This window comes from Molothrus aeneus, unplaced genomic scaffold, assembly GCF_037042795.1.
Source record: "Molothrus aeneus isolate 106 unplaced genomic scaffold, BPBGC_Maene_1.0 scaffold_30, whole genome shotgun sequence".
Lineage (NCBI taxonomy): Eukaryota > Metazoa > Chordata > Aves > Passeriformes > Icteridae > Molothrus > Molothrus aeneus.
The window spans coordinates 2,509,784-2,534,553 of record NW_027098964.1 but is presented as its reverse complement, the minus strand read 5'-3'; the positions used below and the strand labels follow the sequence as shown (position 1 = coordinate 2,534,553).

The 24,770-nt window shown below is 61.0% G+C and overlaps 2 protein-coding genes across 4 annotated transcripts; both read left to right on the top strand.

Moving 5' to 3' along the window:
• Positions 1-147: 147 nt before the first annotated feature.
• Positions 148-18,282, top strand: GANAB (glucosidase II alpha subunit). Of its 3 annotated transcripts, none has more exons than XM_066570348.1 (25): positions 148-178; positions 1,020-1,115; positions 1,211-1,319; positions 1,667-1,794; positions 2,555-2,734; positions 3,588-3,641; positions 4,114-4,198; positions 4,315-4,399; positions 4,484-4,580; positions 5,360-5,540; positions 6,553-6,673; positions 8,392-8,627; positions 9,909-10,035; positions 10,684-10,763; positions 11,229-11,372; positions 12,318-12,414; positions 12,527-12,628; positions 13,174-13,417; positions 14,035-14,099; positions 14,223-14,299; positions 14,380-14,454; positions 14,933-15,046; positions 15,500-15,612; positions 17,293-17,393; positions 18,108-18,282. In XM_066570348.1, exons 1-25 carry the CDS (start codon positions 159-161, stop codon positions 18,215-18,217), a joined length of 2,841 nt encoding a protein of 946 aa, XP_066426445.1. In that variant the 5' UTR covers positions 148-158; the 3' UTR covers positions 18,218-18,282. The 3 variants fall into 3 exon arrangements, with proteins under 3 accessions (XP_066426445.1, XP_066426444.1, XP_066426446.1); XM_066570347.1 differs by having other exon boundaries at positions 6,520-6,673; XM_066570349.1 differs by lacking the exon at positions 3,588-3,641 and having other exon boundaries at positions 6,520-6,673.
• Positions 18,283-19,278: 996 nt separating this feature from the next.
• Positions 19,279-23,895, top strand: B3GAT3 (beta-1,3-glucuronyltransferase 3). The gene is made up of 5 exons (XM_066570504.1): positions 19,279-19,587; positions 20,138-20,252; positions 20,918-21,248; positions 22,533-22,823; positions 23,668-23,895. Exons 1-5 carry the CDS (start codon positions 19,506-19,508, stop codon positions 23,764-23,766), a joined length of 918 nt encoding a protein of 305 aa, XP_066426601.1. The 5' UTR covers positions 19,279-19,505; the 3' UTR covers positions 23,767-23,895.
• Positions 23,896-24,770: the final 875 nt, after the last annotated feature.

Here is a 24,770-nt window from a genome sequence, read left to right as displayed (position 1 = left end):
CGTGAGAGGCGGGGCCTCCGTCTCTCCGGCAACCAGGTAAGGCGGGAACTCCGCGAGAGGGCGTGGCCGGGGAGGGACGGAGGGCGGGGCTCCTCACAGCCAATGGGAAGCGGTGGCGTCGGGCCGGGGGCGGGGTCAAGGGTCAGGCCGGATCCAAGATGGCGGCGGCGCTGGGGCGGTGAGCGCGCGCCAGGGGCCGACCCCCCCCTTCCCCCCCCATGGGATCCCCCCGGGGTCACCCCCGACCCCCCCCCACGGGACCCCCCCGCCCCAAAAACCCCCCCGAGACCCCCCGGCCGGGCCTTGAGCGCCCGGGACCCCCCCAAGGCCTCGGGCCTGGGCTGCGGCCCAGCCCCCTCCCAGTCCCCCACACCCCCCCCGAGCCCCCCCACCCCCTGTGGGACCCTCCCCCCCCAAAACTGCCCGGGACCCCCCCCGAATCTGCTCTGTGACCCCCCCATTCCCCTCCCTGCTGCCCCCCAAATGGGATTGGGGGCTCTCGAACCCCCCCCGCCCACCTGAGGGGGCCTTGGGGTGACCCGGTGCCCCCAGGTGGGGTTTGGGGGGGGTCTCGCATTGCTTTTGGGGTGCTGATCCCCTTGTGCCCCCCAGGTGGGGTTTAGGGGGGGTCTCCCGCTGGGTTTGGGGTGTCCTTATGCCCCCCAGGTGGGGTTTGCAGGGTGTTTGGGGGGAGGGGGAAGGTGTCTCCCCCTGTTTTGGGTTCCTGACCCCCCGTACCCCCCAGGTGAATTTTGGGGGGGACCCTGTCTGTTTTTGGGTTTCTGACCCTCCCATGTCCCCCAGCTGGGATTTGAGGGTTATTTTGGGGGGGGGTTCTCTGTCTGTTTTTTGGTTTCTGACCTCCCCGTGCCCCCAGGTGGATTTTGTGGGGTATTTTGGGGGGGTTCTCCCCCTGTTTTGTGTTTCCTGACCCCCTCATGCCCCCAGCTGGGGTTTGGGGGGTATTTTGGGGGGGGTCCCCGACTGTTTTTGTGTTCCTGACCCCCCCGTGCCCCCAGGTGGCCTCTCGGGCTCACCCTGTGCTGCCTCCTTGGGGCCTCGCTCGCCGTCGACCGCGGCAACTTCAAGACGTGCGAGCAGAGCGGCTTCTGCAGGTGTGGGGAGGGGAGGGGGGGCACACCTGGGTGGGGGGGGAGGGGGGGCTCGGCCCGGGGGGTCACTCAGGGCCCGGGTCCCGTCCCCCCCCCAGGCGGCAGCGGCGGATCCAGCCCGGGAACTCCCCGTACCGGGCCCTGCTGGAGTCGCTGGAGCTCGGCCCTGACGTGGCCAGGATGCAGCTGGTGAATGAGGTCACCCAGGTGAGGGGACACTGGGGGGACATTGTGGGGACAGGAGGGGACAGAAGGGTCACAGGATGCGGCTGGTCGATGAGGCCACCCAGGTGAGGGGACACTGGGGTCCTTCTGTGCAGGTGTCGCTGCTGTGGGAGGTGTGGGGGCCCCCAGGTGTCCCTGTCCCCGTGTCCCCTGCCCCAGATGACGCTGTCCCTCCCCAGGTGCTGCTGGAGCTGTGGGGGCCCTGAGCTGCCCCTGTCCCCGTGTCCCCTGTCCCAGGTGTCCCTGCCCCAGGTGTCCCTGCCCCAGGTGTCCCTGTCCCCGTGTCCCCTGCCCCAGGTGACCGTGTCCCCATGTCCCCCCTCATGCAGGTGCCGCTGCTGCTGGAGCTGTGGGGGCTCTCTGGGAACGTCACCCGCCTGCGCATCCAGGAGCTGAACCCGCTGCGACCCCGGTACCAGGTGCCCGATGTGCTGCTGGGAGAGCCACCCGCTGAGAGGTGAGGGGACATGGGGACAATGGGGACAATGGGGACAGAGGCACCCGCTGAGAGGTGAGGGGACATGGGGACAATGGGGACAATGGGGACAGAGGCACCTGCTGAGAGGTGAGGGGACAATGGGGACAGAGCCATCCGCTGAGAGGTGAGGAGACATGGGGACAATGGGGACAATGGGGACACAGGAGGGGGTCACGGCCACCCCTGACAGGCGAGGGAGCAGGGTGGGCACAGCCACCCCCTGATGGCCACTGTCCCCAGGCTGTGGTGAAGGCACCTGGAGCTGTCCCAGGGTGGCACTCACAGCACTCTGGGATGGTGACACTGTCCCCATCCCTGCTGTCCCCAGGCTGGAGGTGACAGGCTGTGATGAGGGCACCCTGGAGCTGTCCCTGGGTGCCCTGGGGTGGTGACACTGTCCCCAAACCCCTCTGTCCCCAGGCTGGAGGTGACAGGCCGTGACGAGGGCACCCTGGAGCTGTCCCTGGGTGGCACTCACAGCACTCTGGGATGGTGACACTGTCCCCATCCGCTCTGTCCCCAGGCTGGAGGTGACAGGCTGTGATGAGGGCAGCCTAGCGCTGTCCCAGGGGTGCTCTGGGATGATCCAGGGATGCTCTGGGATGGTGACACTGTCCCCAACCCCTCTGTCCCCAGGCTGGAGGTGACAGGCCGTGACGAGGGCACCCTGGAGCTGTCCCAGGGTGGCACTCACAGCACTCTGGGATGGTGACACTGTCCCCATCCCCTCTGTCCCCAGGCTGGAGGTGACGGGCCGTGACGAGGGCACGCTGGAGCTGGCGCTGGGCCCCGGGGGGCACCGGCTGCTGGTGACAGAGCGCCCGTTCCGCCTGGACCTGCTGCGGCACCGGGAGCTGCTCTGCTCCGTCAACGCCCGCGGCCTCCTCGTCTTCGAGCACCAGCGGCGCCGCCGGGACTCGTGAGTGACCTAAAAGAGCCCTAAAAAAACCCTTCAAAACCCTCAAAACCCCTCCAAAATCCTCAAGGAACCTTCAAGCCTCTGCAAAAATAACAACCCCATAAAACCCCTGAGAAACCTTCAAAATACCCCCCAAAAATGTGTTAAAATCCCTCAAAACCTCCTTAAAATAACCCACAAAAAACCACATAAAAATCACTCAAACCCCCTCAAAATAACTCCAAAAACCACTTAAAAATTACTCAAAACCCTTCAAAATAACCTCCAAGGTTCATGTAAAAATTCCTTAAAATAGTTCAAAAAGCCCTTAAAAACCTTCAAAAAATTCTTAAACTCTGAAAAAATCCTCTAACAATCCACAAAAACCTCTCAAAAACCCACAAGATACCCCCTCAAAAACGTATTAAAAACCCTCAAAATCCCCCCAAAAAACCCCTCTCAAACCCTCATAAAATCCACAAAACCCCTTAAAACGTCCCCCAAAAAACCCTTGAAAAACTCTCCATAAAACCCTTAAAAAACCTCACAAAAACCCTCAAAAAAGCCTCAAAGTACCCCCAAATAAAACATTAAAAAACCCTCAAAAAAACCATTCAAAACCTCACAAAAAAACCCTCAAAAATGCCAAAAAAATTATTAAAAAAACCCCACAGAAGCCCCCAACTCCCCCCCAGGCCGTTGGTTGCAGCGGGAGCGGGGCCGGCAGCGCTCAAGGGGGGGGGTGGGGGGTGTCCCCCCCCCCCAAGGCACAGAGGGGGTCGGGGGTCGCCCCCCGAGCTGAGGGGGGGTCCCCAGGGCCCGGGGGGGCCGCGCTGACTCTCTGTGTTTCTGTTTTGGTGCCCCCCACCCCCAGTCTGGCGGATAAAGTTAGTTCTGTGTGGGATAAGATCAAGAGCCTTTTCCGTAGGTAAATCCATGGAATGCGCCCCCAAAAACTTCCCCCCCCAAAACCCCCCCCCCCGGACCCTCCCTCAAAAAGGGACCCCCCCCCTTTCTCACAGTGGGAGGGGGTAGGAGTAGCTGGGGGGGCTTGGAATCCCCCCCAAAAAAGGGAGCAGGAGCAGCTTGGGGGGAGTCGCTGTGGCCCCCCAAAATCGGGGAGGGGGCTGGAGTAGCCAGGGGGGGTCTGTGCCCCCCAACCCCCCCCCCCTCCCCAAATTGAAGGGTCAGGTGTAGCCAGGGGGGGTCTGGACACCCCAAAAATGAGGAGATTCCCCCCCCACACCCCCGCCCCCAGAGCGGGCAGGAGCAGCTCCAAAATTCGGGGTCCCCCCAAAATTCGGGGTCCCCCCCAAAATTCGGGGTCCTGGGGGTGCCCCTTGTCCCTGCCCCCCCCCCCCCCCCCCTTTGGGGCACCCCAGGACCCCAAATTCCCACAGGGACCCCCCCAAGGACCCCCCGGGCGAGGAGGGGGCGGCGCAGGAGGGACCCGAGGACGGCGCCGGCAGCACCCAGAGCGAGAAGGTGACAAGGACAAGGGGGGGACACTGGGGTGGGACGCCCCCAAATTAAACCCCTCCCCACACCCCTTTTTTGGGGAGGGGTCCCCCCATTCCTGACTGGATTTGTCCCCCCCCCAGCCCACGGAGCCCCCGGCAGAGCCCGAGGAGGAGCCGGGGGCGTGGGAGGAGACGTTCAAAACGCACACGGACAGCAAACCCTACGGTGGGGACACCTGGGGACACCTGGGGACACTGGGAGGGACACGGGGGGACCCCTGTGACCCCCCCAAACCCCTTCTCCCCACAGGACCCACCTCGGTGGGGTTGGATTTCTCCCTGCCTGGATTCGAGCACGTGTACGGCATCCCCGAGCACGCCGACAACCTGCGGCTGCGGCCCACCGAGTGAGCCAGGGACACTGGGGACACTGTGGGGACATTGGGGACACTGTGGGGACACTGGGGACACCACAGGGACGTTGGGGCGACACAGAGACACGGAGGGACACGAGGATGTGGGGGCACAGGAGCATGGCGGGGGCTGATGGTGGCACCGAGGGGACGGTGGTGTCACCGTGGGAGGACAGGAGCGCTGTGGGGTGACAGTGACAGTGACAGCAGTGACAGTGACAGTGACAGCAGTGACAGCGACAGCAGTGACAGCGACAGCAGTGACAGCGACAGCGATGCTGCGTGCGGGTGGCAGCAGCGATGGTGGCTTCCTGGGGTGACAGTGACATCCTGGGGGTGTTCCTAACCTTGTCCCCGTGTCCCTGATGTCCCCAGAGCGAGTGACCCGTACTGGTTGAACACCCCTGGGGATGTCCCTGTCCCCATGGCAGTGTCCCTGAATGTCCCCATGTCCCCAGGGCGGTGATCCATAGAGCCTGAACACCCCTGGCAGTGTCCCCGTCCCCCTGGCAGTGTCCCCGTCCCCCTGGCAGTGTCCCCATCCCCCTGGCAGTGTCCCTGTCCCCCTGGCAGTGTCCCCATCACCCTGGCAGCATCCCCGTCCCCCTGGCAGTGTCCCTGAGTGTCCCCGTGTCCCCTGGAGGGTTGTCCCTGTCCCCCTGGCAGTGTCCCCGTCCCCCTGGCAGTGTCCCTGTCGCCCTGGCAGCGTCCCCGTCCCCCTGGCAGTGTCCCCGTCCCCCTGGCAGTGTCCCTGAGTGTCCCCGTGTCCCCAGGGGGGGTGACCCGTACCGCCTGTACAACCTGGACGTGTTCCAGTACGAGGTGTTCACGCCCATGGCCCTGTACGGCTCCGTGCCGCTGCTGCTCGCCCACCGGCCCCGCCTCAGCCTCGGCCTCTTCTGGCTCAACGCCGCCGAGACCTGGGTGGACATCGGCTCCAACACGGCCGGGAAGGTCAGCTGGGGGATTTTGGGGGGATTTGGGGGAGTTTTGGGGGGTCCTGGGTGGACATCGGCTCCAACACGGCCGGGAAGGTCAGCTGGGGGGGTTTGGGGGGTTTGGGGGAGTTTTGGGGGGTCCTGGGTGGACATCAGCTCCAACACGGCCGGGAAGGTCAGCTGGGGGGGTTTGGGGGGTTTGGGGGAGTTTTGGGGGGTCCTGGGTGGACATCAGCTCCAACACGGCCGGGAAGGTCTGGTGGGGAGGTCTGGGGAGGTTTGGGGGTTCCTGGGTGGACATCGGCTCCAACACGGCCAGGAAGGTCCAGCACGAGGGTCTGGGGGAGGTTTGGAGGGTCCTGGTTGGGTTTGGGGAAGTTTGGGGAGTTTTGGGTGGACATCGGCTCCAACACGCCTGGGAAGGTCCGGCAGAGGGGTCTGGGGGAGGTTTGGGGGAGTTTTGGGGGTCCTGGGTGGGTTTGGGGGTTCTTGGGTGGACATCGGCTCCAACATGGCCGGGAAGGTCTGGCTGGGGGGGTTTGGGGGGTCCTAGCTGGATTTGGGGGTTTCTGGGGGGACATTGGCTCCAACACCGCTGAAAGATCCAAGAGGGATTTGGGGGGTTCTGGAGGGGATTTGGGGGGTCTGGGGTCTTTGAGAGGCCAAGACCAGGGTGGACGTCAGCTCCAAGACCACCGGGAAAGTCCAAGAGGGGAATTTGGTGGGTCTGGGGTGGTCTCTGTTTATCCCAGTGGGAGTTTGGGGTTGCTGACCCCCTGTGCCACCCCCAGACCCTTTTTGGGAAGCTCCTGGATTACACTGGGAGGGGATTTGGGGGTCTCTGTTTATCCCAGTGGGAGTTTGGGGTTGCTGACCCCCTGTGCCGCCCCCAGACCCTTTTTGGGAAGCTCCTGGATTACACTGGGAGGGGATTTGGGGGTCTCTGTTTATCCCAGTGGGAGTTTGGGGTTGCTGACCCCCTGTGCCGCCCCCAGACCCTTTTTGGGAAGCTCCTGGATTACATGCAGGGGGGGGGTGAGACCCCCCAGACCGAGGTGCGCTGGATGTCCGAGAGCGGCGTCATCGACGTCTTCCTGCTGCTGGGGCCGGGGCCCGCCGATGTCACCGCCCAGTACGGGAGACTGACCGGTACGGGGACACTGGGGACACTGGGGACACTGGGGACACTGGGGACACTGGGGACACTGGGATGGGGACACTGGGGATACTGGGATGGGGACACTGGGGACACTGGGGACACTGGGGACACTGGGGATACTGGGGATACTGGGATGGGGACACTGGGGACACTGGGGACACTGGGGACACTGGGGATACTGGGATGGGGACACTGGGGACACTGGGGACACTGGGGACACTGGGGACACTGGGGACACTGGGATGGGGACACTGGGGATACTGGGATGGGGACACTGGGGACACTGGGGACACTGGGGATACTGGGGATACTGGGGATACTAGGATGGGGACACCAGTATGGGAGACTGACCGGTACGGGGACACTGGGGACACTGGGGACACTGGGATGGGGACACTGGGGACACTGGGGATACTGGGATGGGGATACTGGGGACACTGGGGACACTGGGGACACTGGGGATACTGGGGACACTGGGGACACTGGGATGGGGACACCAGTATGGGAGACTGACCGGTACGGGGACACTGGGGACACTGGGGACACTGGGATGGGGACACTGGGGATACTGGGATGGGGACACCAGTATGGGAGACTGACCGGTACGGGGACACTGGGGATACTGGGGATACTGGGATGGGGACACCGGTATGGGAGACTGACCGGTACGGGGACACTGGGGACACTGGGGACACTGGGGACACTGGGATGGGGACACCAGTACGGGAGGCTGACCGGTACGGGGACACTGGGGACACTGGGATGGGAGGCTGACCGGTACAGGACACTGGGGACACTGGGATGGGGACACCGGTACGGGAGACTGACCGGTACAGGGACACTGGGGACACTGGGATTGGGACACTGGGGTGGGACATTGGGATGGGGACAGGGACACCGGTACAGGACAGGAGACTTGACCGGTACAGGACACTGGGGACACTGGGGTGGGGACAGGGACACCAGTATGGGAGACTGACCAGTATGGGGACACTGGGGACACTGGGGATACTGGGAGGGGGACACCAGTACAGGAGGCTGACCGGTACGGGGACACTGGGGACACTGGGGACACTGGGGATACTGGGAGGGGGACACCAGTACGGGAGGCTGACCAGTACGGGGACACTGGGGACACTGGGATGGGACATTGGGATGGGGACAGGGACACCAGTACAGAGCCCTGACCAGTACTGGACACTGGGGACACCGCAAATTTTTCTCCCTCAGCCCCGTTCCCATCCTCAGGGGGATTTTTGGGGGTTTTCTCAAGTTTGATCTTGCCCAGTTTTTTTGTTCTTAGAGTTATTTCTGCCCCATTCCCACTTTTAGGATTATTTTCAGAGAATTCCCACCCCATTCCCACTTTTGGGGTTATTTTCAGAGGATTCCCGCCCCATTCCCACTTTTGGGGTTATTTTCAGAGAATTCCCACCCCATTCCCACTTTTGGGGTTATTTTCAGAGAATTCCCACCCCATTCCCACTTTTAGGATTATTTTCAGAGGATTCCCACCCCATTCCCACTTTTAGGATTATTTTCAGAGAATTCCCACCCCATTCCCACTTTTGGGGTTATTTTCAGGGCATTTCCACCCTACCCCATTTTTAGGATTATTTTTAAGGGATCTCTCCCATCTGGCCCTGCCCCATCCCCATTTTTGGGGCCGTTTTGGGCTGTTTCACTCCCGTTTCTGCCCCTTGCCCAGGCACGCAGGCGCTGCCCCCCCTGTTCTCCCTGGGCTACCACCAGAGCCGCTGGAATTACCAGGACGAGGCGGACGTGGAGGCCGTGGAGAGGGGCTTTGAGGAGCACGAGCTGCCCCTGGACGTGCTCTGGCTGGACATCGAGCACGCCGACGGCAAACGCTACTTCACCTGGGACCCCGCCAAATTCCCCAACCCGCGGGGCATGCTGGAGCGCCTGGCGGCCCGGAAACGCAGGGTGGGGATGGGATGGGATTGGGATGGGATTGGGATTGGGGTGGGATTGGGAATGGGGTGGGATTGGGATTGGGAATGGGTGGGAATGGGATTCTGCAAAATTCCCCAACCCGTGCGGGATGCTGGAGCACCTGTCGGCCCAGAAACGCAGGGTGGGGATGGGATGGGATTGGGATTGGGAATGGGGTGGGAATGGGTGGGGATGGGATCGGGATTGGGGTGGGATTGGGTGGGATTGGGATTGGGATGGGATTGGGAATGGGAATGGGAATGGGAATGGGAATGGGAATGGGGTGGGAATGGGAATGGGATCCTGCAAAATTCCTCAATTCTCGCGGGATGCTGGAGCGCCTGGCGGCTCGGAAACACAGGGTGGGGATGGGGATGGTATTGGGAATGGGGTGGGAATGGGTGGGATTGGGATTGGGTTGGGATTGGGAATGGGGTGGGATTGGGATTGGGATTGGGATTGGGATGGGATTGGGGTGGGAATGGGATTGGGATTGGGATTGGGATGGGATTGGGATTGGGATTGGGGTGGGAATGGGATTGGGAATGGGATCCTGCAAAATTCCCCCATTCTCGGGGGATGCTGGAGCGCCTGGCGGCCGGAAACGCAGGGTGGGGATGGGGATGGGACTGGGGGGGGGCACTCCCCTGTGGTCACTCCCTGTGGTCACTCACCCCGTGGTCACTCCCCCGTGGTCACTGTCCTGTGGTCACTCCCTGTGGTCACTCCCCCATGGTCACTCCCCCGTGGTGACTCCCACCCTGTGGTCACTCCCCGTGGTCACTCTCACCCTGTGGTCACTCCCCGTGGTCACTCTCACCCTGTGGTCACTCACCCTGTGGTCACTCCCCGTGGTCACTCCCCGTGGTCACTCTCACCCTGTGGTCACTCCCCTGTGGTCACTCCCCGTGGTCACTCCCCGTGGTCACTCTCACCCTGTGGTCACTCCCCGTGGTCACTCTCACCCTGTGGTCACTCACCCTGTGGTCACTCCCCGTGGTCACTCTCACCCTGTGGTCACTCCCCGTGGTCACTCACCCTGTGGTCACTCCCCGTGGTCACTCCCCGTGGTCACTCCCACCCTGTGGTCACTCCCCGTGGTCACTCCCTGTGGTCACTCCCTGTGGTCACTCCCCTGTGGTCACTCCCCGTGGTCACTCTCACCCCGTGGTCACTCCCCGTGGTCACTCCCACCCTGTGGTCACTCCCCGTGGTCACTCTCACCCTGTGGTCACTCCCCGTGGTCACTCCCCGTGGTCACTCCCCCCACAGATGGTCAGCATCGTGGACCCTCACATCAAGGTGGACGGGGGGTACCGGGTGCACTCGGAGCTGCGGGCGCGGGGCCTCTACGTCAAAACCAAGGATGGCAACGACTACGAGGGCTGGTGCTGGCCCGGTCAGTGGGGCTGGGGGGTTTTTAGGGGTTTTGGGGGAGTCCTCGAGGGGTTTTAGGGGATTTTGGGGGGGTTTTGAGGGCTCCTGAAGGGATTTTGGGGGGTGTCGGGGTGCTCGGTGAGCTGCACATCAAGACCAAGGATGGTCTGGCTACAACAGGGGGTGTTGGACCAGTCAGTGGGGCTGGGGGGGTCCTTGAGGGGTCCTCGAGGGCTTTTAGGGGATTTTGTGGGGGTCCTCGAGGGGTTTGGGGGGGTTTTGGGGGCTCCTGAAGGGATTTTGGGGAGGTCTCAGGTGCTTGGGGAGCTGCACGTCAAGACTGAGAATGGCACCAGCTACAAAGGGTGGTGTTGGAGCAGTCAGTGGGGCTGGGAGGGGACCTCGAGGGCTTTTAGGGGATTTTGTGGGGGTCCTCGAGGGGTTTTGGGGGATTTTGGAGGGGTTTGGGGGCTCCTGAAGGGATTTCTGGGGTGTCTGGGAATGCTTGGGGAGTCGCAGATCAAGACCGAGGATGGTCTGGCTACAAAGGGTGGTGGTGGTGGTTCAGTCAGGGGGGCTGAGGGGATTTTGGGGTGGTTTGGGGGGATTTTGGGGTGGTTTTGGGGTCTCCAGGGAGGTCACAAGCCCCCCTGTGCCCCCCCCCCACCAGGCTCCTCAGCGTACCCCGACTTCACGAACCCCGAGATGCGCGAGTGGTGGGCGAACATGTTTGCCTACGACCAGTACGAGGTGAGGACCCCCAAAATCTCTGTCAGACCCCCCCCCCAAAATCTCCATCAGACCCCCCCAGAGCCCCAGGATCCCCTCAAAGCATTCCCAGAACCCTGGGACCACCCCCCAAATTCCCCTCCCCACCTTTTCCCCCCCTCACCCTCCTCCCTTGGGGCTTCTCCTCCTCCCCTTGGAGACCCCCCCCATCTTTTTGGGGAGGATTTGGGGGAACCCCCTGAAGATTTTAGGACCCCTCCCATATTTTGGGATTTCCCTGCTGATTTTTGGGGTTCTCCTGAGCTTCAAGCCCTCCCTAGTTTTAGGGAACCCCCACAAATCCCTCCCCACCCCTTTTTTTTCTCCCTCTCACCCTTTTTGGAGACCCCGCCTTGGCTTTCTGCCCCAATTTTGGGGATCCCTTGGGAGGGTGTTAAAACCCCCCCGTATTTTTGGGGTCCCCCCGCTGATTTGGGGCCCCCCCAGGGCTCCACGGAGGCGCTGTTCACGTGGAACGACATGAACGAGCCGTCGGTGTTCAGCGGCCCCGAGGTGACGATGCACAAGGACGCGCGGCACTTCGGGGGCTGGGAGCACCGGGAGCTGCACAACATCTACGGGCTCTACGTGGTGAGACCCCCACCCAAAACCCCCCCAGGGACACCCCAAAAACCCCACAGGGACCCCCCAAAAAAATCCCGATCTCCCTGAGCCCCCCCAAACCCTTCAGGCACCCCCATAAACCTTGGGTGGTTCGAGGGCTGGGAGCACCTGTGGGCTCTTTGTGGTGAGACCCCCCCCCAAAATCCTCTGGGACACCCCCCAGATCTCCTGGGAGACCCCAAAATCCTCACAGGGACACCCCAAAAACCCCACAGGGACCCCCAAAAAAATCCCGATCTCCCAGAGCCCCCCAAACCCCTTTAAGACCCCTCTTGGGCCCCTCCAATTCCCCATTCATTTCCCTCCAAACCCCTTCAAGGCCCCCCAAAGCCCTTTAGGATCCTCCAAACCCTTTTAGCTGCCCCCCAAACCCTCTCAATTCCCCCTTCATTTCCCCCCAAACCCTTTTAGGACCCCCAAAACTGTTTTAGACCTCCCCAAACCCCCTTTAAGATCCTCCAAACCCCCTTTAGGACCCCCCAAACCCTCTCAATCCCCCCTTCATTTCTCCCCAAACCCCTTTAGGACCCCCAAAACTGTTTTAGATCCCCACAAACCCCTTTTAGGCCCCCCCAAATCTCCTTTTAGGCCCCCCAAACCCTCTTTAGGAACCCCCAAACCTTCTCAATTCCCCCTTCATTTTCCCCTAAACCCCTTTAGCCTCCCCAAAACCTGTTTTAGACGCCTGAAACCTCCTTTAAGATCCCCCCAAACCTTCTCAATTCCCCCCCTTCATTTCCCCCAAAACCCCTTTGGCTCTCTCCAATCCCTTTGGGGTGGGGTTTGGGATCGGGTTAGGGGTCAGGTTTTGGGTGGGTTTTGGGGTCAGGTTTTGGGTGGGTTTTGGGTGGGTTTTGGGTGGGTTTTGGGGTGGTTTTTGGGGGTGCCTGACCCCATTTTCCCCATTGCCAGCACAAGGCCACGGCTGAGGGGCAGATCCGGCGCTCGGGGGGGCGGCTCCGGCCCTTCGTGCTCAGCCGCGCCTTCTTCGCCGGCTCCCAGCGCTACGGTGAGGACTGGGGGCAAATCCCGGGAATTTGGGCAAATCCTGGAATTCTGGGGGGTGGGCCAGGATGGAGGGGAACCCCCCCTGAGCTGAGACCCCCCCCAAACCCCCCCAGGTGCGGTTTGGACCGGGGACAACACGGCCGATTGGGAGCACCTGAGGATCTCCATCCCCATGTGCCTGAGCTTCGGGCTGGCTGGGCTGGCGTTCTGTGGGGGTGAGCCAAACTGGGAGCACTGGGAGTACTGGGAATGGGTCCAGGATTGGGTTATGGGATAGGGAATGGGGTCAGGGATTGGGTTATGGGATAGGGAATGGGGTCAGGGATTGGGTTATGGGATAGGGAATAGGGTCAGGGATGGGATCCAGAATACAAATGGGACCAGCATCAGTAAAGTTTTAGGACCAGGATTAGGGTCTGGACCAGAACCAGGATCTAGGATCAGAATTGGGAGCAGGATCAGGAATGGGATCAGGACTGGGACCAGGACTGGGATTGACATCAGGATTGGGATTGGGATCAGGACCAAGACCAGGATTGGGATCAGGGCTCAGACCAGGATCAGAGCCAGGATCAGGGCTGGGGCCAGGATCAGGACCAGGATCTGAGTTCAGGTCTGGGATCAGGACCAGGATCTGGGCTCAGGCCTGGGATCAGGACCAGAACTGGGCTTAGGGCTGGGATCAGAACCAGCACTGGGATCTGGGACCGGGATCAGGCTCAGGATCCGGGCTCACTGCCCCCCCCTGCCCCGTTGGCAGCGGACGTGGGCGGATTTTTCCAGAACCCTGGCCCGGAGCTGCAGGTGCGCTGGTACCAGGCCGGGGCCTTCCAGCCCTTCTTCCGCGCCCACGCGCACCTGGACACGGCGCGGCGCGAGCCCTGGCTGCTGAGCCCCGAGCACCTGGCCATGGTCAGGGCCGCGCTGCGGCGCCGCTACGCCCTGCTGCCCACGTGGTACACGGCCTTCTACCGCTGCCACCGCCAGGGCATCCCCGTCATGAGGTGTGGGACCCCAAAAAACCCCGAATTCACCCCAAAAACCCACCTGAGATAACCCCAAATCCACCCTGCTGCCCATGTGGTACATGGCCTTCTACCGCTGCCACCGCCAGGGCATCCCCGTCATGAGGTGTGGGACCCCAAAAACCCCAAATCCACCCCACAAACCCACCTGGGTAACCCCAAATCCAGCCCAAATCCAGCCCAAATCCACCCTGCTGCCCACGTGGTACACGGCCTTCTACCGCTGCCACCGCCAGGGCATCCCCGTCATGAGGTGTGGGACCCCAAAAAACCCCAAATCTACCCCAAAAACCTACCCAGGATAACCCCAAATCCACCCCAAAAACCTACCTAGGATAACCCTAAATCCATCCAGGATAACTCCAAACCCCCTGACCCCAAAACCCCCTGACCCCAAACCCCCCAAATGCCCCCAAAGCCCCAAAAGCCCCCAAACCCCCTGACCCCAAATCCCCTGGCTCCAAACCCCCTGACCCCAAACCCCCAAAATGCCCCCAAACCCCCTGACCCCAAACCCCCTGACCTCAAACCCCCCTGACCCCAAAGCCCCAAAATGACCCCAAACCCCCTGACCCCAAACCCCGCTGTCCCCCCAGACCCCTGTGGATGGAATTCCCAGATGACCCCCAGACCTTCGCCATGGATGACCAATACATGATCGGTGAGGGGGAGTCCCTGACCCTTTTTAGGGTCCCTGACTCCCTTTTTGGGGTCCCTGACCCCGTTTAGGATCCCTTTTGGGGTCATTTTTGGGGTTTTCCCCTTGCTGACCCCTGTTCCCCAGACTGGGTGCTCTTGGTGCACCCCGTGACGGAACCGGGCGCCCGTGGGGTCAACGTGTACCTGCCTGGGGAGGGAGAGGTGAGTGAGGGGGTTTTGGGTTTTTTTTAGGTTTTTTTGGGGTTCAGGACCCTTCTGAACCCTAAATTTACCTCCCCCAGGTCTGGTACAATGATGAGACCCACGAGCAGCACCGGGCGCCCCAGACCCTCTATGTGCCCGTCACCCTCAGCACCGTGGGTTTTTGGGGGAGCTCAAGGGGTTTGGGGAGGGTGCTGGGACCCTAAAACACCTGGGAGACCCTAAAACTTCTCCTGCAGACCCTAAAATTTGCCCTTGACACCCCAAAATCCTCCCCTTGATCCCCCTGTTCCTGCATGGGGAGGGTGGTGCCCGTCACCCTCAGCACCGTGGGTTGTTGTTTGAGGGGGTTTTGGGGGGCTCAAGGGGTTTGGGGAGGGGGTTGGGACCCCAAAAACCTCCCTGGAGACCCCAGAACTTCCATGGTGACCCCAAAATCCCCTTGGAGACCCCCAAACCCTCCTGGATCCCCCCCAGATCCCTGTGTTCCAATGGTGGGGGGGACAGTGGGGGTGACCCCCCAAGCACTGGGGATGGCCTGGGGTGTTCTGGGGTTTTTTGGGCGGGGTTTGAGGGGATTTGGGGTTTTTTTTATTGGGGTTTTTGGGGTGCTGACCCCTCCGTGCCCCCCAGATCCCGGTGTTCCAGCGGGGGGGGACGGTGATCCCACGCCAGGACCGACCTCGCCGCTCCACCGAGGCCATGAGGAACGACCCCTTCACCCTCTACGTGGCCCTGAGCCCCCAGGTGAGCGTGGGGACCCCAAAACCTCCCCAGGAACCCCAAAACCCTCCCCAGACCCCTCCCAGGTGAACGTGGGGACCCCCAAAACCTCTCCAGGAACCCCAAAACCCCTGCCAGGAACCCCAAAATTCCCTCAAACACCTTCCAGGTGAGTGCAGGGACCCCGAATTCCCCCCAGGGACCCCAAAAACTCTTCCTGGGACCCCCAAAACCCCTCCGAGTCACTTCCAGACCCCCTCATTTGTCCCCCAAACCCCCTCAGGACCCCCCCAAACCCCCCAGGACCTCCCCAAACCCTTCTGAGACCCCCCCAAAACCTCCCCAAACCCTTTAGGACCCCCCAAACCTCACTAAACTCTTCTGGGACCCCCCAAAACCTCCCCAAACCTTTCTGGGATCCCTCAAAACCTCCACAAATCTTTCTGGGACCCCCCCAAACCCCGTTTTGTCCCCCAGGGCACGGCGCAGGGGGATCTGTACCTGGATGATGGGGTCAGCTTCGACTACGCCACCAAAAACGCATTCCTGCACCGGCACTTCAGCTTTGCCAATGGCACACTCACCTCCAGGTACCCAAAATATCCCCAAAATAGCCCAAAATATCCTAAAATATTGAAAACATACCGCCTGAGACAGCCCCAGGGTACACTGATTGCCAGGTACCTGAAAATACCCTAAAATACACCCAAAACTGCCCCCCAAAAAACCTCCCAGGCACCCTCACAGGCAGGTACCCCAAACACCCCAAAACCAAAGGGGAAAAAGTGGGGGGAAATGTGAGGGGAAAAGGGAAATATGAGGGGGGAAAAGGGTGGGAAAACGTGAGAGGACAAAAAGGGCTGGAAAATGAGAGGGGAAAAAGGGAACCATGAGAGAAGAAAAGGGCGAGAAACGTGAGAGGAGGAAAAAGGCGGAAACATGAGGGGAGAAAGGGAAATGTGAGGGGAAAAAAGGGCGGGAAACGTGAGGGGGAAAAGGGAAATGTGAGGGGAAAAAAGAGTGGGAAATGTGAGGGGAAAAGGGAAATGTGAGGAGAGAAAAAGGTGGGAAAATATGAGGGGAGAAAAAGGGCGGGAAACGTGAGGGGAAAAAAGAGCAGGAAAACATGAGGGGAGAAAAAGAGCGGGAAAACGTGAGGGGAAAAAAGGGCGGGAAAATGTGAGGGGACGAAAAGAGCAGGAAAACGTGAGGGGAGAAAAAGAGCGGGAAAACGTGAGGGGAAAAAAACGGCCCCAAAATACTGAAAAATACCCCTCAAATCTACCCCAAAACAACCCCTAGGAACCCTCATGGTCAGGTACCCAAAAATGGTTCTAATATATCCCCAAAACTGCCCCAAAAAACCTCCCAGGTACCCTCACAGGCAGGTACCCAAAACACCCCAAAACCAAAGGGGAAAAAGGGGGGGAAATGTGAGGGGGAAAAGGGAAATATGAGGGGAAAAAAGGGAAACGTGAGGGGAGAAAAGGGCGGGAAAACATGAGGGGACAAAAAGGGCAGGAAACGTGAGGGGAAAAGGGAAATGTGAGGGGGAAAAGTGAAACATGAGGGGAGAAAAGGGCAGGAAATATGAGGGGAAAAAGGGAAACATAAGAGGGGAAAGGGTGGGAAACGTGAGGGGAAAAGGGAAACATGAGGGGAGAAAAGGAAAATGTGAGAGGAAAAAGGGAAATGTGAGGAGAGAAAAAGGTGGGAAAATATGAGGGGAGAAAAAGGGCGGGAAACGTGAGGGGAAAAAAGGGCGGGAAAACATGAGGGGGAAAAAAGGGCAGGAAAACATGAGGGGGAAAAAAGGGCGGGAAAACGTGAGGGGACGAAAAGAGCGGGAAAATGTGAGGGGAAGAAAACGACCCCGAAAATAACCCAAATTACTGAAAATACCCCTCAAATTCATGCAAAAACAATTCCTAGGAGCCCTCATGGTCAGGTACCCAAAAATGGTCCTAAAATATCCCCAAAACAGCCCAAAAATACCCCCAAAACAGCCATCAGGCACCCTCACAGCCAGGTGCACAAAAATACCCTAAAAATACCCCAAACTCACCTCAAACCCTTCCCAGGAACCCTCATGGTCAGGTACCCAAAATAGCCCAAAACCAGCCCCAAAATACCCCAAAAATATCCCGGGAGCCCCCCAAATCCCCATTTCTTCTGCGCCCTGTCTGTGGTGGTGTTGAGGGATCAGGGGAGATTTTGGGGGAATTTTTGGGGGTCTGGGACCCCCCCTTTGACCCCTTTGTCCCCCCCAGCTCTGCTGACCCTCGCGGGTCCATGTCCAGCCCGGCCTGGCTGGAGCGAGTGGTCATCCTTGGGGTGGGGCGGCCGGACAGCGCCCTGCTGACCACCCATGGTGAGAGGGGATTTTAGGGGGATTTTGGGGGTTTTGGGTGAATTTTGGGGATTTTATTGAGGGCTTTAGGGCTGGTTTCAGGGGTTTTTGGTGGGTTTAGGGTGGATTTTGGGGTTTTTTTGGGGTGGATTTGGGGGTTTTTGATGGGTGGGGGAGGCCGGACAGTGCCCTGCTGACCATCAATGGTGAGGGGAATTTGGGGGGATTTTGGGGGATTTTGGAAGGGTCATCCTGGGAGTGTGGAGAGGCCGGAGAGCACCTGGCTAAGGATGGACAATGAGGGGTTGGGGGAGGATTTTGGGGGATCCTGAGGAGATTTTGGGGTTTCTGGGGGGGGTTTGGGGGTCCCTGAGGGAGGATTTTGGGATCCCTATTGTCCTTGAGAGAGTTTTCGGTTTTTGAGGGGAATTTGGGATCTTTGAGGGAAGATTTGGGATCCCTGAGGGGATTTTGTTGTCCTTTAGAGCATTTTGGGGTTTTGAGGGGAATTTGGAGTCCCTGAGGTGAATTCAGGGTCCCTCATGGAGAATTTTGGGTTTCTGAGGAGCATTTTGGGATTCTGAGGAGCAGTTTGGGTTTTTCCTGATGGGATTTTGGGCTCTGTGAGCTGGAGCTTTAGGATTCCTCAGGGCTTTTGTGTTCCTGGTGGATTTTTGGGATCCCTGACCCCAAATTTGAGATCCCTGACCCCGAATTCTGTGTCCCCCTCCCCAGACGGTTCCCAGACCCCGCTGCAGTTCCAGTATGACCCCGAGCGCTCGGTGCTGACCCTGCGGCGCCCGGGGGTCCCCATGGGGGCCGACTGGAGCATCTCCCTTCGATAATGGATGGGGGGGGCCCCCGGACCCCCCCCCAAAAATCCCCCCTGAACCCCCCGGGCCCCCCCAGAGCCCCCCAAAAAACCTCAAATCCCCCCTCCCCCCCAAAACCCCCTGCTGCTGTTTGAGGAGCCCAGAACTGGGGGTGGGGGTTGGGGTTTGAGTCCCCCAGGATGAGGGGGGAGCCCCCCCCCAAATGAGGATTGAGTCCCCCCAAATTAGGGGTTGAGACCTCCCCAAAAATGAGGGGTCAGTCCCTCCCCCCATAATGAGGATTGAGCCCCCCCAAATGAGGGGTCAGACCCACCCCAAATCAGGGTTTGAGCCCCCCCCATTTTACCCCAAATTTGGGGGACTTTGGGGTCTCTGAGCCCACAAATTTGAGGTTGGGGGGTGACTCGCCCCCCCCCCCCCCCACATTAGGGGGGTTTGGAGGGGTCTGAAACCCCCTAAATTGGGGTGTGTGTCCCCCAAATTTGGGTGGGGGTCGCGTCGAGGGGGGGGGTTGGGGACCAAGGCTGTGCGTGCGCCCCCCCCGCGCCCCCTCCCCTTTTTTCTGCCCCTCCCCCACCCCCGGGAGGGTCTCGGGGGGGGGTTTGGGGACCCCTCCCCCTCTTTTTGGGGTGGGGGGAGGGGCAGAGCCGGGTGGGGGTGGGGGAGAGGCGCAGCGCCGCGCGGAGTTTTGATAAAACACGAAATAAAACCAAATAAAAATCGGGAATTTGGGCAATTTTTGGGATCCCGAACGGCGGGGTGAGGGGGATGCCGGAACCTTTCTTGCGACCCCCGGAACTTTTCACCCGCGGGACCCGGGGCAAGGGGGGGAATATTATGAGGGCGGACCGGAAGTCGCTGTCAGACCGGAAGTGCTGCCCCACCGGAGCCTCCGCGCCCCCGAAAGCGGCGCCGGCCCCGCCCCTCCCTCACCGGAACCCCCCCTCTCCCCGGGACCCCCCGACCCCTCCCCAGGGACCCCCGGCAGGGCACGAAACCCCCCGGACACCCCCCCGAGACCGGGCCGGCAGCAGCGCCACGTCCGCACTGGGAGTGAAGCGGGACTGGGAGCACTGGGGGGGGGAACTGGGATTGAGGGGGGGCGACTGGGAGTGAACTGGGAGCGGGGGGGGGCGACTGGGAGCACTGGGAAGAGCCGCTGAAGACCCCCGGGAGGGGAGGATGTGAAAGAGGGGACCCCCCCCAGGACCACCCGAGAGCCCCCAGGACCCTCCCCGACCCCCCCAGACCTTCCCGGGACCCCCTGAGAGCCCTCGGGACCCCCCAGGACCCCCCCGCGATGCGGCTCCGCCTCAGGAACGTTTTCCTCGTTTATTTCGTGGTGTCGCTCGTGGGGCTCTACTGCGCCCTGCGGGAGCTCGGTGAGAGCCGGGGGAGGGGGATTTGGGGGGGTCTGGGGGGCTTTAGGGGGGTCTGGGGGGCTCTGGACCCCCCTCGGGCTGGGCTGAGCCCGCCCAGAGGGGATTTGGGGGGGTCCGGAGGGGTCTGGGGGGGATTTCGGGGGAGGATCTGGAGGGTTTGGGGGCTCTGGGGACGATTTGGAGAAATTTGGGGTGGTTTGGGGGGGATTTGGGGTTCTAGGGGTGATTTTGGGGGGGATCTGGGGGTTCTAAAGGGGTTTGTGAGAATTTGGGGGGATCTGGGGCGATTTTGGGGGAAGATCTGGAGGATTTGGGGGAAGATCTGGAGGATTTTGGGGGTCTGGGGGCAATTTTGGGGGGATCCAGAGGGGTCTGGGGGGTATTGGGGGCGTCCAGAAGGGTCTGGGGGGAGCTCTGAGGGAGGATCTGGAAGGTTCGGGGGGATTTGAGGGGAATTTGGGGAGGTCCGAGGGGATTTGGGGGCTCTGGGGGCCATTTTGGGGTGATTTGGGGAGGATTTTGGGGGTCCCTGACGCCCCCTCCCCCCCAGGCCGGCCCTGTCCCTGCCCCCCCCCCGAGCCCGAGCGGCGCCGGGGCCGCCCCGGGGGGGGCGCGGGGGGGGAGGGGCTGCCCCCGATCTACGTGGTGACCCCGACCTACGCCAGGTGAGACCCCAGACCCACAATAACCCCCCCAGAGCCCCCAGACCCAAAATAACCCCCCCAGAGCCCCCAGACCCATTTACACCCCCCCCAGAGCCCCCAGACCCATTTACAGCCCCTCATCTTCCCCCCAGGCAGAGCTGCTGCAGCCCCCAGACCCCAAATCCTTTCTGGGTTCCCCCAGCCCCAATTTCTCCTCCTCTGAGACCCCCAGGCCGCCCCCAGCCCCATTTTAACCCCCCAAAGCCCCCAGCCCCATTTTAACCCCCCCAAAGCCCCCAGCCCCATTTTGACCCCCCAGGCCAGTGCAGAAGGCAGAGCTACTGCAGCCCCCAGCCCCATTTACCCCCATAACCCGACCTGAGCCCCCCTCCCCCGACTCCTCCCCACCCCCTGGATCCCCTGAGACCCCCAGGCCGCCCCCGGCCCCATTTTAACCCCCCAAAAGCCCCCAGCCCCATTTTAACCCCCCCAAAGCCCCCAGCCCCATTTTGACCCCCTCATTTCCCCCCGTTCTGCTGCACAAGGCAAAGCCGCCCCAAACCCCAGCCCCATTTACCCCCCTTAACCCGATCTGAGCCCCCTGCCCCGACCACCCCCGATCCCCCCCGAGCCCCTGGGACCCCCGGGCCGCCCCCAGCCCCATTTGAACCCCTCGTTCCCCGCAGGCCGGTGCAGAAGGCGGAGCTGGTTCGCCTGTCCCAGACCCTGCTCCACGTCCCCGCCCTGCACTGGGTGGTGGTCGAGGACGCCGCCGCCCCCTCGGCGCTGGTGGGGGGGGTCCTGGCGGCCTCGGGGGTCTCGTTCACGCACCTGAACGCCGAGACCCCCCCGGATTTGAGGGGGGGTCCCGAGGCCCCGTCCTGGCTGTTCCCGAGGGGGGCGGAGCAGCGGAACCGCGCCCTGCGCTGGCTGCGGGACACGCGGGGCGGCGACGAGCCCGGCGTGGTTTATTTCGCTGATGATGACAACACCTACAGCCTGCGGCTCTTCGAGGAGGTGGGGCTTGAAATCCCAAAAAAAAACCCCAAAAAAATGCAAAAATCCTGAAAAAAATACGACCTGGGAAAGCCCAAATTCACCTGAGCCACCCCGAGCCATCCTAAACTCAGCCAAATTCCCCCCAAAATTGTTCAAATTCTCCTAAACATCCACAGCCTGCGGCTCTTCGAGGAGGTGGGGCTTGAAATCCCAAAAAAAAACCCCAAAAAAATGCAAAAATCCTGAAAAAAATACGACCTGGGAAAGCCCAAATTCACCTGAGCCACCCCGAGCCATCCTAAACTCAGCCAAATTCCCCCAAAATTGTTCAAATTCTCCTAAACATCCACAGCCTGAGGCTCTTCGAGGAGGTGGGGCTTGAAATCCCCCCCCAAAAAAAAAATCCCTGGAAAAAAAGACAAAAAAAAAACCCCAAAAAAATCCAAAAATCCTGAAAAAAATACGACCTGGGAAAGCCCAAATTCACCTGAGCCACCCCGAGCCAGCCAGGAAATCCCCGAAAAAATTCAAAAATCCCCAAAAAAATCCGATCTATAAATCCCCTATAAAACCCCATTTTTCCCCCGTTTTTTCCCAATTTTTCCCCATTTTTCCCCGTTTTCCCCCCCAGATGCGCAGCACCTGCAGCGTCTCCGTCTGGCCTGTGGGCTGGAATGCCCCAGTGAATCCCCAATAAATGCCCTATAAAATGCTATTTTTCCCTGTTTTTCTCCCATTTTTCCCCCCCAGATGCGCAGCACCCGCGGCGTCTCCGTCTGGCCCGTGGGGCTGGAATACCCCAATAAATCCCCAATAAATCCCCAATAAATCCCCTATAAATCCCCTATAAATCCCCTATAAATCCCGTATAAATCCCCAATAAATCCCCAATAAATCCCCTATAAATCCCCTATAAATCCCCAATAAATCCCCAATAAATCCCCTATAAATCCCCTATAAATCCCCAATAAATCCCCAATAAATCCCCAATAAATCCCCTATAAATCCCCAATAAATCCCCAATAAATCCCCAATAAATTTAATTTTTCCCCTGCCCAGATGCGCAGCACCCGCGGCGTCTCCGTCTGGCCCGTGGGGCTGGAATACCCCAATAAATCCCCAATAAATCCCCTATAAATCCCCAATAAATCCCCAATAAATCCCCTATAAACCCCCAATAAATCCCCAATAAATCCCCAATAAATCCCCTATAAATCCCCAATAAATCCCCAATAAATCCCCTATAAATCCCCAATAAATCCCCAATAAATCCCCAATAAATTTAATTTTTCCCCTGCCCAGATGCGCAGCACCCGCGGCGTCTCCGTCTGGCCCGTGGGGCTGGTCGGGGGCCTGCGCCTGGAGCGGCCGCTGGTGTCCGGGGGCCGCGTGGTCGGGTTCCACACGGGCTGGCGCCCCGAGCGCCCCTTCCCGCTGGACATGGCCGGGTTCGCCGTGGCCCTGAGGCTGCTCCTCGCCCACCCCCGCGCCCGCTTCGACCCCCGCGCCGAGAGGGGGTTCCTGGAGAGCTCCTTCCTGGGGGGGCTGGTGACCCCCGGGCAGCTGGAGCCACGGGCTGATAACTGCACCCAGGTGGGGATTGGGGTGTCATAAAGGGGTTTGGGGGGGATTGGGGTGTCCTGGAGGGGTTTTGGGGTGTCCTGGGGGGTTTGGGAGCTGATAACTGCACACAGGTGGGGAATGGGGGAGTTTGGGGGGGATTTGGGCTGTCCTGGGGGGATTTGGGGTGTCCTGGAGGGGTTTGGGGTGTTTTGGGGCTGGTGACCCCCGGGCAGCTGGAGCCGAGGGCCAACGACTGCACCCAGGTGGGAATTGGGGTGAATTTGGGGTGTCCTGGGGGGTTTGGGGGGCTGATAACTGCACACGGGTGGGGATTGGGGGAATTTTGGGGTGTCCTGGAGGGGTTTTTGGGGTGATCTTGGCTGCTTTTGGGGCACAGGTACAGATGTGGCACACGGGATGATTTTGGGCTGATTTCAGGATGATTTGGGGCTGGTTTAGGGCTGGTTTTGGGGTGATTTGGGGGTATTTTTGGCACTCAGGTGCTGGTGGGGCACATGGGATAATTTTGGGGTGTTTTAGGGCTGGTTTTGGGGTGTTTTAGGGCTGGTTTTGGGGCGTTTTTTTTCCCAGGTGTTGGTGTGGCACGTGGGACGATTATTGGGTGATTTTGGGGTGATTTTGGGGTGTTTTAGGGCTGGTTTTGGGGTGTTTTAGGGCTGGTTTTTGGGTTGTTTTTCGCCCAGGTGTTGGTGTGGCACACGGGATGATTTTGGGGTGATTTTGGGGTGATTTTGGGGTGTTTTAGGGCTGGTTTTGGGGTGTTTTTTCGCCCAGGTGTTGGTGTGGCACACGGGATGATTTTGGGGTGATTTTGGGGTGTTTTAGGGCTGGTTTTGGGGTGTTTTTCGCCCAGGTGTTGGTGTGGCACACGCGCACCGAGAAGCCGAAGCTGCGCCAGGAGGAGCAGCTGCAGCGCCAGGGCCGCGGCTCCGACCCCGATATTGAAGTTTAGGGGGGCCCCGACCCCCCCGGGACCACCCCAAACCCCCCGGGACCCTCTCGGGACCCCCCCAGACCTTTATTTATCACCAGGACCCCCCCGTTTTTTGGGGGCCCCCCCTGGTCCCCTCTCTGCAATAAAATCTCCCTCCCAGCCTCGTCTGTTGTTTTTTGGGGGGGGGGGGGTGTCTCCATTGGGGGGGGTCACCCCAAATTTTGGGGGACCCCAGAACTGGGGGGGGGGGGGGGGGAACTGGGGGGGTTTGGGGTCACCCACTCCCCAATTTTGGGGAGGGGGAAGCACTGAGGACCCCGGTGGGATTTTGGGGGGGGGTCCCGCAGAATTTTGGGGGGGGGGCGGCAGCAGAACCCCCCAATATTTGGGGTGGGGGGGTCAGGTCACAGCCCCCCCTCATTTCGGGGTGGCGGGGGGGGCGATTTAGGGGTGTCCCCGTTGATTTGGGGGCGTTGCGCTGCCCCCCCCTCCCCAAAACCCCAATTTTGGGGGTCTCGCCCCCCCCAGGGGATTCCCCCCCCCCCCATTTCGGGGTGTCCGGGCCCCCCCGGGCCGCCCCCCCCGCGGGGGAAGTGACTCGGCCGCGCTTCCTGGGGCGGTGTCGGAGCGGCCGCGGGCCCGGCCATGGAGCCCCCCCCGGAACGCGGTGAGACCCCCGGGGGGGCGGGGGGACCCCCGGGACTGCCCCCCCCGGGACCCCCCCCGGGAAACCCCCGGAACCCCCCCGGAACCCCCCGGGCCGGGGCGGCGGCGGCGGAGCCGGGAACGGGACGGGGAAGGGGGGGGGGGGGGCACGGGGGGGTCCCGGGTGTTTTTGAGGGGGTCCCGGATGTTTCGGGGGGGGTCCCAGGTGTTTTGGGGGGGGTCCCGGCTGTTTTTGGGGGGGTCCCGGCTGTTTTGGGGGGGGTCCCGTGTGACATCTGAGGGGGTCCCAACCCCTGGGGGGGGCACGGGGGGGTCCCCGGAGTTGGGGGGGGTCCCGGGGGGGGTCCCTGAGGGTC